Consider the following 13,668-nt stretch of genomic DNA (forward strand, 5'->3'; position numbering starts at 1 on the left):
AATTGAATTTTAACTCAATCTCAAGAGAAATATATAAAAAATAGTTTACCTCAAGTGGTATAATTTTACAGTTCTCTGTGACAAGCATGTTTTCTTTGTTTGTTGTTTAACGCCGCACTCAGCAATATTCCAGCTATATGACGTCGGTCAGTAAATAATCGAGTCTGGACCACACAATCCAGTGATTGACATCATAAGCATCGATCAACGCAATTAGGATGCGACGACATGCATCAACCAAGTCAGCGAGCCTGACCACCCGATCCCGTTAGTCGCCTCTTACGACAAGCATATTCGCCTTTTAGGGCAAGCATGGGTTGCTGAAGACCTATTCTGACCCGGATCTTTACGAATGTGACATGCATGAAGACCCAATATTAAACAGTATGCATATGTCGAAATATCCCAAAATATTGATAAAGGGCAAATACAACAGAAAATTACATTTTGTATATGAAGGTGTTTGAATATGTGTTCGTTTAACATTTGACTTCATACCGGTGCGCGACAAGAAACGACAGCGAAACAGATATGAATCATGCAGTTTATAACTAATTATGATTATAGTGTAGATTTATTTTCACAACTTTTTTGTTGTGTTTTGTTTTGTTTCTTGATTAACGCCACACTCAGTAATATTCCAGCTATATGACGGCGGTCAATATATAATCGAGTCAGGACCAGACAACCCAGAGATTGTCATCATGAGCATCAATCCTCGCAATTTGGAAACGATGACATATCAACCAAGTCAACGAGCCTGACCACCCGATCTCATTAGCAAGCATAGCTCGGTGGCCGACGATGACTGATTGGAATCAATCCGACGGCGCATGAATTCACTCATAATATCAAGCACGGATTTGCCTGTCTCGTTTATACAGACAGCCATGATATAGCTGGAATATTGCTAATTATGGCTCAAAACAACAACCAAACATTCCGCAGGATCACGATTACCATAGGCATACAGATTCCCACAGTCCTGGACTCAACGTGTAGATACACGCTTCCGCAACGTTCCCTAGACTCCTCACTGGAGTCCGTTCCTACTAGCCAATGCCGATTAAGAGGCGACTTAATGAATCGGATGTTGAGACTCCATGACATTGTTCATTGCGCGTGATCGTGCAAACAGCTCATAATTGTAACCACTGTTTTTCTTATCCAGACAGGATTAGTTACAGGCGGCTGTCGTATAGATGGAATATTGTTATATATTTGACTATTGAAAATCAGACCTACCACTGCTTGCCATTTGACTGTTGTTTCAGCGCCAGGAGATAGAGGAAGGAGGTCTTTAGGGAAGTGAAGAAGGCCACGCCCACCAAACACAACGCGCATGCCAACAACACCTGAAAATAGACCAATTCCATTTCACAAACATTATCATAAAGTGCCATGTGTATTAACATCAGAGCTGTAGTCCAATGGTTAAAGCGTCCTCCCGTCTCGCGAAGACCCCGGTTTGATTCCCCATATGGACACAATGTGTGAATCTCATCGATTGTGTCTCCCGTGTCATGTACATGTAACTGTAATATTGATAAATCACTCACTCTATTTCAGAGACACTAAATAGAACCTTCTTCATCTAACTTGCTCTTCCTAATGTTATACCAAGCAACCGTTGTCCTTGCAGATGTCACTACTAACGCTCTTGGTCTCAAGGGGTGAATCATATAGATCTGTAAATATATACTATAAAACCCTTTCTACTGGTATATTACTGGTTAGTTGACAGTTAAACAAAACCTGTAACTGCCACACTTGTTCATCAAAAATATCTGCAAAAAGCAGAGTCGCATAACAAACGCCACAACAAACGCGTGAAATTCATAATTGTGTCTTTTAATCAAATAACGCAATTCTTGGCAGGAGCTACCGGTAGGGCAGGAGATGCTTATCCTTTTCGCGAATACCTGCCATCATCACTGATTTTCAGTGATCCATTTATATAATTGTCACCGCTATTTTGCCCATTACGCCAAATGGAATCGAGACTGGTTCTTCTCTGGCGTTGACGTTTAACATATAAATTTGTTTTTCTTATTAAATACATCTTACGCTGTATTTGTGAATCGCCGATAGGGTAGCCAGGTAGATCCAGTTCCGACTCCTTACACGGGACCAATGAGCGGAGCCGTTTCTGGTTGTCCGTCCGCCGTCATATGGCTTTATGTTGCTACGCAAATATGTTCTGCAACTTGTTTTTAAACAAAACTTTGCATTAATGACTAAATTGTTACTATATTAACTTGGTCTCGTCGCTATATGGCTGAGATAATGCCGATGCGACGTTAAATTTTAACTCACTCACTCACCCACTTATGTTGCCACAGGCGGAAGAAACCCCTGGTTCGATCCCCGGCCGCGTCATTCAAAAAGACGTTAAAAGAGGGTACTTGTTACCTTGTCTGGGGCTCGGCATTAAGGGCTAAAACAAGGACTGGTCGGCTCGGAGTCAGTAAACTGTGTCTGAGTGTGGTATTCATGTTAAGCTGCGGCATGGTATCTCAGCGAGCTAGCACTATAAATCGGCATCCGTCCAGACTAGTACAAATCAGCCACACACACACATGTACATGCACGTCGCTATATAAGTGCAATAATCTTGGACGCGATGTCATACTCCATTTCACCTCACCTCACCTCACCTCACCTCACCTCACCTCACCTCACCTCACCTCACCTCACCCCACCTATTATTTCATAATAGCGGTGGTAAGAAAGTGAGATGTAACTCTTGTTTCGCATGTAGAATGAATAATATCTTCCATCTCAGTTTTTTAAGCAATACAACATTTAAGCAGGAACAAGAACACACTTTAAACTGGCGTAAGGACGCCGACCATTGCACTTAGGACGTGATTGGACGTGTCGTCTACATCCGCATATACTTGTAGGGCGCGTGCTGAATATAAAGGTTAAATTGCAGGTGTTAACACTGTCTGACGCTGTAGAACTTCCGTTTATACATGCCCCCACCCACCACAACGTATGTGTGTCACTGTGCAAGGGTTAACCGCAGAGCGAGACCACAATGTATATTTGCACTGTCTATCGCCTCAACACGTCCTACCCACTTGCTTTCCCGTGAGCCAATTACCTAACTGATTTACATGACACATCTTCAAGACAATATATGTTCCAAGACCTTCCGGGCAAATTTGGTGTGATTGATAACTTGACACTCCATTAAGAGGGTGTCTGTCTGTGTTGTTTAACGCCGCACTCAGCCTTATTCCAGCTTTATGACGGCGGTCTGTAAATAATCGAGTCTGGGAAAGGTCACCAGTGATTGACATCATGAGCTTCCATCCTAGCAATTGGGATCTGATGACGTGCATCGATCAAGTCACCGTTATTTTGCTGAAATATTGCTGCAAGCGACGTAAAATCATACTCACTCACTCACTCACTCTATCACTCACTCACTCACTCACTCACTCACTTTGTACTTCCGGCACCCCTCCTATATGTCAACTTGCATGTATAACGCGTCCAGCACTCTTTTGTATCGCCCACACTGGAGGAAGTGTCTAACTAATTTATATGAGTTTGTCAAGGATTACCATGGACCCGCTGACTGGATCAGCGGATAATGTTCGTTCTCAATGGAGCTGAGCCGTCAGAGATGTGCTGCTTGTTGATAGGATGACGCATTTCACGTCGACAAAAGGTTGAGGTTCCCATTCAGGGAGACTCCATAGGCATATGTCGTTGACGTGGAGTGAGTCAGTGATTAAGTTAAAACTTACAATTGCCCCTTGTTTCAAATATGCAGGGAACAATTATATACTGCCATGTCCAGTTAATCTCTGTATCGTAGTCTTTATATCATACATATATAGGTCAAGCATACATTTCTCAGGCACATAAGTCGATTAATTGACCCATGGCGACTGTAGTGTTTTTCCTCGTATTTTGAATAAAACTGTAATTTTCAACATCCTTACTTTCTTCTAACGAGGATGTTATGTCAACGACAATTAGTGATATGTGTAAAATAGTGAGGCATATTATTTCTTTAATGGAAAAAATGTAAAAGTCCATAAATTTGGGTTTAGAAGAAAACAGTACCGTATAGGTCACAGATTTTCATCTAAACCAATCTCTGTCTGGGATGAATGAATAATATCCCGACCTTTTCAAAGCACTCAACCATGTCCAACTTGTATGAATACCTGTACCGTAAGAAGACAGGAATTATATTATCGGGCATCTCCATTAACATACTGTAATCCTTCAATCTTATCCTGTAATTTGGGCATCTCCATTAACTGACTGTAATCCTTCAATCTCATCCTGTAATTTGGGCATCTCCATTAACTGACTGTAATCCTTCAATCTCATCCTGTAATTTGGACATCTCCATTAACTGACTGTAATCCTTTAATCTCATCCTGTAATTTCGGCATCTCCATTAACTGATTGTAATCCTTCAATTTCATCCTGTAATTTGGGCGCCTCTACCAATACATGAGATGAGCAAGTCGCAAACAAAACGTACAGCTTTATAGATGATCATTTATTGCAATAACGTCATTATCCATAACGTTGTACGTTTGGTTATTCACTCTGCAACTTCTATAGCTAGAATGCCAATCAAACAGTTAGTGAGTGAGGCGGTTTCACGCCGGTTTCACGCCGCATATACCTCGTTTATATGTATAAAAATATAAAAATCGCTACTAGCCAAAACCATGTACACTTTAAAATCACTACAATACTTATTTCTGTATGTCGTACGCCTGCCCTATCGTCTTACTCCTTATTGTGACGACACAAAGTTAGATTGCACTATGACGTCATACTATATTAGAGTGCACTGTGACGTCAAAACAGCGTAACGGTATAACTGTACTCTTGAAATTCACATGCGTGAAACCGGTTGAGTAAATTATACAGCTCATTTTTGGACTTTTGTATTTTATATACAATATATATATATATATATATATATATATATATATATACTCAGAGAAACAAACTGAAACTTTGTTGTTTTCTGTGTTCCATTTATATCACATCACATCCATTTTGCTCTTTACGCCGAATAACATCTGTTTCAGCGGATAATCAAGACTGGTTTCTCTTTTCTCTTGTATTGACGTTTTATAATTCATACCACAACTATCTACAGCAGAAGATATAGGGAAAAGCTTTAATTTTTTTATTGGAATAAAAGCTACACAACATATTTCCATGTTGGTGAGAAACCATGTACGATTCCGCAGTTTCATGAGCATATCAAATAGTGATGATACCAGGTGCTCGCGAACCACGATTGTTTCATTTTGAAAGGTTCGAATCTTGTGTTTACTCCTTCTGTTGACACATCAGTAAACACACCATTGACTATCAGTATTTGAATCAGTTGTTATAATGGTTTATTTCTTTTAAATGCTTATTCACTATTTAAGGGATATATGCCTTTTATCAGCTTGGCAGCTTCAAATCTCCTAGGAACTCTTGTACATTGTATTCATTACAGCCCATATCACACATTACTATTCTTAACAGAATGCCACAAATAAGGACGCTTTTGTCTTCAAGAACAGAAGCCTTTTTCACGTCCCTTTTCGTCCCAGAACAAATAAACAAATTCTCCTCTTTACACAACGTAACTATTGGCAGAGACCATGCTGACTATTTGTCCTTAGAGCTATCTTACAGCACCTAAGTCAATGAGGAACTCCACAGTTGGGTAAGAGTTCTCGGCCTGTAGAACCAATGTCAATGGGAATCCTGACAGTTTAAGCCCAGGAGAGGTGTTATGGCACCTGTATCATCGATGGTGTTTAGTCCAGGGTCACGTGATGTGATGGTATTAGTCTATATCTTACAGGGGAAGTGTTAGGCCGGTGACTGTTTTGTTGTGCAAGTCGCTCACAAAAAGGACGATCACTGCTGGTGAAATGTCACGACTCGCTTCACCAAGGGCGTCCTGGGTATTAAAGCTTTGATTTCAACATTAGAAGACGGCCACAGGAGTTGAAGTTCGGGCCAAAATGTGAACCCCGGTAAATGTTAAAAACCTGTAGACATACAGATTGAAGCAGCTGGCAATATCAACACCTCATCATTCTTTTCAAATTGAATTTGTTACTCGTCTGATTGGAATGTGTACTCTAACGACCCCGCTTGTTAAGGTAAATGTTTCATTAGTAAATTAACAGTGATGCTTGGAATAAAGACAGTATTGTAGCAAATGTTTGGCGAATCATCATTTACGATACTGGTTTATTCTATGGGATATCATTAAGACTACTGGAACATTGTTACATTTTGTTTAGGACTACTGGAACATTGTTACATTATGTTTAGGACTACTGGAACATTGTTACATGATGTTTAAGACTACACTGGAACATTGTTACATTATGTTTAAGACAACTGAGACATTGTTCTAGCCAGAGCCATGTACACTTTAAAATCGCTACAAGCCAGAATCATGTACACTTTAAAATCGCAAAAAGCCACAACGTTGCTCTTAAATCGCTACTAGCTAGAACCATGTACACTTTCAAATCGCAAAAAGCCACAACGTTGCTCTAAAATCGCTACTAACCAGATCCATGCACACTTTAAAATCGCTACCAGCCAGAATCATGTACACTTTAAAATCGCTACCAGCCAGAACGTTGCTCTAAAATCTCTACCAGCCACAACCGTTCACACTTTAAAATCACTACCAGCCAGAACCATGTACACTTTAAAATCGCTACCAACTAACGTTGGTCTAAAATCGCTACTAGCCACCACTGTTCACACTTTAAAATCACTACCAGCCAGAATCATGTACACTTTAAAATCGCTACCAGCCAAAACGTTGCTCTAAAATCTCTACCAGCCACAACCGTTCACACTTTAAAATCACTACCAGCCAGAATCATGTACACTTTAAAATCGCTACCAGCCAGAACGTTGCTCTAAAATCTCTACCAGCCACAACCGTTCACACTTTAAAATCACTACCAGCCAGAATCATGTACACTTTAAAATCGCTACCAGCCAAAACGTTGCTCTAAAATCTCTACTAGCCAGAAAACCATGCACACTTTAAAATCACTACTAACCAGAACGTTGCCCTAAAATCTCTACTAGCCACAACCGTTCACACAATAAAATCGCTACCAGCCAGAATCATGAACACTTTAAAATCTCTACCAGCCAGAACGTTGCTCTAAAATCGCTACTAGCCAGAACCATGACTGTACACTTTAAAATCACTACTAGGCGGAACGTTGCCCTAAAATCTCTACTAGCCAGAACCATGTACACTTTAAAATCGCTACTAGCCAGAACCATGTACACTTTAAAATCGCTCAAAGCCACAACGTTGCTCTAAAATCGCTAATAGCCAGATTCATGTACACTTTAAAATCGCTAATAGCTACAACGTTGCTCTAAAATCGCTACTTGCCAGAACTATGTACACTTTAAAATCGCTACCAGCCAGAACGTTGCTCTAAAATCGCTACTAGCCAAAACCATGCACACTTTAGAATCACTACTAGCCAGGACCATGTACACTTTAAAATCGATACCAGCCAGAACCATGTACACTTTAAAATCACTACCAGCCAGAACGTTGCTCTAAAATCGCTACTAGTCAGAGTGAGTGAGTATGGCTTTACGCCGCTTTTAGCAATATTCCAGCAATATCACGGCGGGGGACACCAGAAATGGGCTTCACACATTGTACCCATGTCGGGAATCGAACCCGGGTCTTCGGCGTGACGAGCGAACGCTTTAACCACTAGGCTACCCGACCGCCCCGCTACTAGTCAGAAGCATGTACACTTTAAAATCGCTACTAGCCAGAACGTTGCTCTAAATTCGCTACTAGCCAGGACCATGTACACTTTAAAATCGCTACTAGCCAGGACCATGTACACTTTAAAATCGCTACTAGCCAGAATCATGTTCACTTTAAAATCGCTACCAGCCAGAACGTTGCTCTAAAATCACTACCAGCCAGAACGTTGCTCTCACATCGCTACTAGCCAGGACCATGTACACTTTAAAATCGCTACCAGCCAGAACGTTGCTCTAAAATCGCTACTAGCCAGAACGTTGCTCTCACATCGCTACTAGCCAGAACCATGTACACTTAAAAATGCTACCAGCCAGAACGTTGCTCTAAAATCGCTACTAGCCAGGACCATGTACACTTTAAAATCGCTACTAGCCAGAACCATGTACACTTTAAAATAGCTACCAGCCAGAACCGTTGCTCTAAAATCGCTACTAGCCAGGACCATGTACACTTTTAAATCACTACCAGCCAGAACGTTGCTCTAATATCGCTACTAGCCAGATCCATGTACACTTTAAAATCGCTACCAGCCAGAATGTTGCTCTAAAATCGCTACAAGCCAGGACCATGTACACTTTTAAATCACTACCAGCCAGAACGTTGCTCTAAAATCGCTACTAGCCAGAACCATGTACACTTTAAAATCACTACCAGCCAGAACGTTGCTCTAAAATCACTACCAGCCAGAACGTAACTTGCCAGGACACTGTACACTTCACATCATCACCAGCCATAGTCGAGTGGGTTAAGTGTAAATCTATTACTCTGTTTTACCCATGAAAGCGCCAGCTTTCTACAAAACAAAAAAGCGTATAATTGGATACAACAAAACAATTATACATCCTGGTGATTGTAAATCCTTCCCCATGACTATAACTATGGTGCGATTATAATAACGCTAAACTACTGACATTTTTAATTACATGTCTAATATACTATTAATTATTTATTCCAAAATTAAATGATGGATATAAAACATATTACCTTGGTGGAAAATAGTATTGAAAATGCTGCAGAATATAACAAAGATAAAATATAAAACGTCAAAGAGGATAAAACCGCATAAATGGATCACAGTGATGAACCCAGGTGTTCGTGCAAAAGATAAGCATGTACAGGAGCTCCACTTTGCTATTTATGGCTGCTATATGTAGTCGTAGTCTCTCTCTCTCTCTCTCTCTCTCTCTCTCTCTCTCTCTCTCTCTCTCTCTCTCTCTCTCTCTCAATGTATTTCTTTTTCCAAAGACGAAAACCCTGGTCTCATTTAGCTTGTTGAACGTTGCCGTATTGTCATGAACATGCATATTGCTTGTATGTTAAAAATGTCTTCTTGGCCCTTGATGGCGGCAAGACGTTAGGCAAATATTGAATGGATGGTGAGTGTATGTTCAAACAACTTTGCCCAGACAAGTGTTGATAGAGGCGGCAGAAATAGCCAACAAAGAAGATTATGGATTCTCCGACACCTCGCAAAAACCACCCTGTAGGGTATTCTGACTGACATTTTATAAACAAAACAAGTGTGATGAAACAAGGACTCTTTCGTTTTTCCAAACATACATAGATCTGTGAATTTGTGGATAACGTATAAGCATGTGTATGACACAACTTAATAAACTAATTTATAGAAGGTACACATATCATGAGTGAGAGAGTATGGTTTTACGCCGCTTTTAGCAATATTCCAGCAATATCACGGCGGGGGACACCAGAAATGGGCTTCACACATTGTACCCATGTCGGGAATCGAACCCGGGTCTTCGGCGTGACGAGCGAACGCTTTAACCACTAGGCTACCCGACGCCCCACACATATCATGAACGTATTTTCCATGTGCTTATGGTTTGCGTTAGGGGTCTCAGCTCCTACTGTGACAATGGCAAAGATCAGTACACGTGAAGAAGATGATTAACGCTTCCTCGGGTGCACGTGTGTACTGCATCAGGTGTCTGCTCCAGTGGACTAGGTGAAGTAAAATGGGTTTGACGTAACATCGTAGATGAAACGAAACGTGCATGCACGCGTCTGTGTGCTTGTAATTGCAGGGACTAATGCCGGTTTCGCCGCAATTTAACATGAATACCCGCTCAGATACATTATACTGACTCCGAGCCGACCAGTCCTTGGTCAGCCCCTTAAAGCCGAGCACAAGACAGGGTAGCAATAAGCACCATTTTTCTATGTCTTTTGGTATGACGCGGCCGGAGATCGAACCCCAGACCTTACGCTCCCCGGGCAGACTCAGTGGTTCAAATGATAAACGTGATGAAAACTTGACCGTGAAACTAATCTCAGACCATATTTTAGACACATAGTGAATACATAGCTTTGGCTATTTCCATGTTAACTGTATATTGCAAACAAAGGCCTGATACAGGAGTGAGTGAAAGTGTACATTTTGCTCCCCATCTTAAACTGGATTCCACATTTACATCTCTGAGCAACACATCGCGTTTCATGTGTGTCACTCCTGTTACAGGTTGTAGTATCACCAGCAACCTACATGAATCTATGTATTGTTCGATTAACACGTTATTGGTAATAACTATCAAATGTCATGAACGTATTTCCACCAAATCGTTATTGGTATACCCTTATATTTCGATTTTACCTGAAACTTCTACATTGTAAGTGTTCATGATGCGATGTGGCAATGGCAACGCGATACATTTCTCAAATGTACCAATGTCGAATGGAGTCGATCCTATGTCTGTGACGAACGAACGCTTCAACCAGTATGCCAACCCTACCTGCCCATAAATTGCATTAGACTGATACAGGTACATTAGTGATACATAGATTAATCTTCTTTCAACCCAGTGACGGAATACACTTAACCTTATCACCGTTTTCAATCAGTATCGATACATTCTGACAGAATATATTCCTTTGACAAAAGTTAAATAAATTAAATTTTGAAATTTAAAAACAGAAATATATCCCAAGATACTGATGGCGTAAACTTTTACATGAAAATACACCATTAATGTTCATTGTTGATCCCGTGTTAAAAGGGCATTATCCTGATGACTGTATGCATCGTATTGTTAAATTCAGTATCGATACACTTTGACTTTAAATATTTAAAGATGTAACTGAAGTGACACGAAATATTGCTTTGAGTTTAATAGACCAAACGGAAAATAACATAAGAAAACACAACTAAGAACACTGTTTCCACTTACAAACATCATTGATTTAAAGTTTGGGAGAAAATAATTTAGAACTTTTAAAATTGTCATCTAGGTAAATAAGTGCATAGATGTCTTCTAGTTCTTGTTAAATAAATGTTTACAGCACAAACGAATATAAGATACATATATATATGTAATGCACTTCCAATTTGGGAGCAAAGCCAACTAGACAAATACGAAAACTAAAACATGGTACATATTTGTAACTAAACTGATTAAGTTTAATATAGGCCCTACCTGACCGAGTCTCATTATGGCACGATTCCGTTACTGCTGTATGCAGTCTCCTCCAATTATCCTCCAAGTGTTAGAATTATTGCCCTTTGCAACCTCTCCTCTGGTTTGGTACATAAGGACACTTGATGCCGATGTGACTGGCCACTTGATTCTTTGGTTTCTGTGGTGAGAAAACGAATGCAAAGTTTTAAAACATCAGCGAATGCCGGCGGTTCATTAGAAGTAAATAAAGGTGGAACGGTCGACAACGATGGCCAGTTATCGTCAGCAGACCAATCACGGTATTTAAATTTCACGTTTTGAGGTAAAGCTCCCCATTACGCGTTTTCACGCTGGGAGACGGCTGGCCAATCAGCATCCCGTGTTTCATGACGTTTACCATTAGCCCAGCCCAAAAACAAAAGGGCGGGTTGTTTGTTTGTGTAAAGTCGGTAAAACTCTGTTTATTTCGTTCTTACTACGACGGGTCCACTTCGCCTCGTTGAACACTCAGGTGGCATAGGGAAGTTTACATCGACACGTTACCATGGCACTGACGTGATCCCAGGTAACGCCGTCTCTCATTGGTTGACGTCGTGATGCAAGTCCCGGGGCTTACATCTAAGCTAACATTGATTGGGCAGAGTCGGTGACAAAGTGAAAACGTCAACAAGTATTGTGACGTTGATTGGTTATATTCTCTCCGACACAGCTACGTCAACAGCGACAATGGCAACAGTGAGGCTCCGGGAGCGATAACTCGGTGACGAGAACACAGGGAGCGCGGGAGTTTGGAGATACACATCGCTAGCATCGTGACCACCACGTTATGTACACAGTGTGTGTCAAAACAAGCCCCAGTCGGAGCCCACCGCTAGCCTTACAGTGTATCACCAGCGACTCGCACAGATTTTCAACATTTACTGAAAAAACATTCCGTGATCGACAGTGTTTCTAATTGCAGAACAAATTAAGGAAAAATATTTCAAAAGCAAACAAATAGAGCAGAAAAACTATATCAACCGTTCATTTCAATTTGTAAACGTAGAAGAAATATTTAAAGCAAATATGGTTTCATTGATTATAAAGAGAAACAAAGTGCAAATACGTTAAAATATCTAATCTTTCGACTGTTTGCTAGTGTAACATAGCGAAAGACCTACAGAGGGTATCTTACAGGTTAATATTGTTCTGTGATAAATGCCAAATGGAACCCACACTCTTTGGCCAGTTTCTCACATAGAATATACAAAGTGAGGAGGTGAGTTTGGATGGATGGATGGATGGATGGATGAATGGATGGATGGATGGATAGATACAGTAAACTACGGTTATAACGAACACGCTTATAACGAACTGACGGATATAACAAACTAAAAATAGTAACTTGTTTGATAGGCATTACTAAAAATAGTAGTCCCTTTGAGTTCGTTATAACCGTAGTTTACTGTAGATAGATAGATAGATAGATAGGTAGATAGATAGATATATATAAAGATAGATAGATGAAAAAAGACAACGATGTTATACATTTACAATGCAATAGTAATTGTGTAAACAAGTATATGAGTGAGTGGGTGAGCTAAGATTTATTGTCAGATTATATTTCAGCCATATCGTGACTAACAAAAGCTATACATAATATATACGTTTAAACAATAAAAGTCTGTCAACGAAGGACAGTAAAATAACTAGGATATCACAGATTATTATTTGAAACTAGTATACAACAATAAAAAGATTTCATTATATGTAACGATACAATTTAAAAAGGCTATGGATCGCCAGCACCACACTAGGGGCCATGGGGACTTACAGTACTTTTGCTATCTGCATGGACCCCAGCAGGATTTACACCATCCCCTCAGGTGTTGGCCATGGCTGACACAATTAGCCGAACATTAAAACAAGACATATTCTACGATTAAAATCGTGGAGGTAATCAATATACTTTGAAACATCTGGTCTCAACAAGAACATACAAGGAGTACTGTTATTAAGAAAAGCATGAAATAGTGAGGTACATATACATAACAGTAGTCAACAAGGAGACCCCGCTCGAAGACCGGGACACCATAGAGAATTTCGAGGTCATCTTTGTACAATAAAAGCGACAAAACCTTTTCCATAATCATCAGAACTTTCTGCTGAAAACAGAGCCAATTGTACGGGTCATGAACACGTATTTACGAATGACTATCAAATAGTCATGATATCAGGTGTTCAGTGTGACATGTCTTCAAATAGGCATTGTCCATTTAGATGAAACAATAAAAAAATATAATTTGCTTATTTTTCAAGAACATTTGCACGGTTTTGCATGACAATATATTCAAAGAAATAAAACATGACAGCTTGACCAACGCTTATTAAAGTAACTTCTGTTACAGTTAATGACGGCAATAATGTATTGTTTGAACCATGAGAACGAAT

At 40.1% G+C, this 13,668-nt stretch overlaps 1 protein-coding gene across 1 annotated transcript in view; it reads right to left on the reverse strand.

Annotated features, from left to right (window-relative positions):
• Window positions 1-13,668, reverse strand: part of LOC124119327 — a 59,416-nt gene that overhangs the window by 16,496 nt on the left and 29,252 nt on the right. The window contains exons 3-4 of the mRNA XM_048383241.1: window positions 11,257-11,416; window positions 1,246-1,355 (exon numbers count right to left, since the gene is read on the reverse strand). Coding sequence (XP_048239198.1) covers window positions 1,246-1,355; window positions 11,257-11,271 — 125 coding nt within the window. The 5' untranslated portion in view covers window positions 11,272-11,416. The remainder of the gene's footprint in view (window positions 1-1,245; window positions 1,356-11,256; window positions 11,417-13,668) is intronic.

Source organism: Haliotis rufescens, unplaced genomic scaffold (genome assembly GCF_023055435.1).
Source record: "Haliotis rufescens isolate VD_foot unplaced genomic scaffold, xgHalRufe1.0.p SCAF_46, whole genome shotgun sequence".
Classification (NCBI taxonomy): Eukaryota; Metazoa; Mollusca; class Gastropoda; order Lepetellida; family Haliotidae; genus Haliotis; species Haliotis rufescens.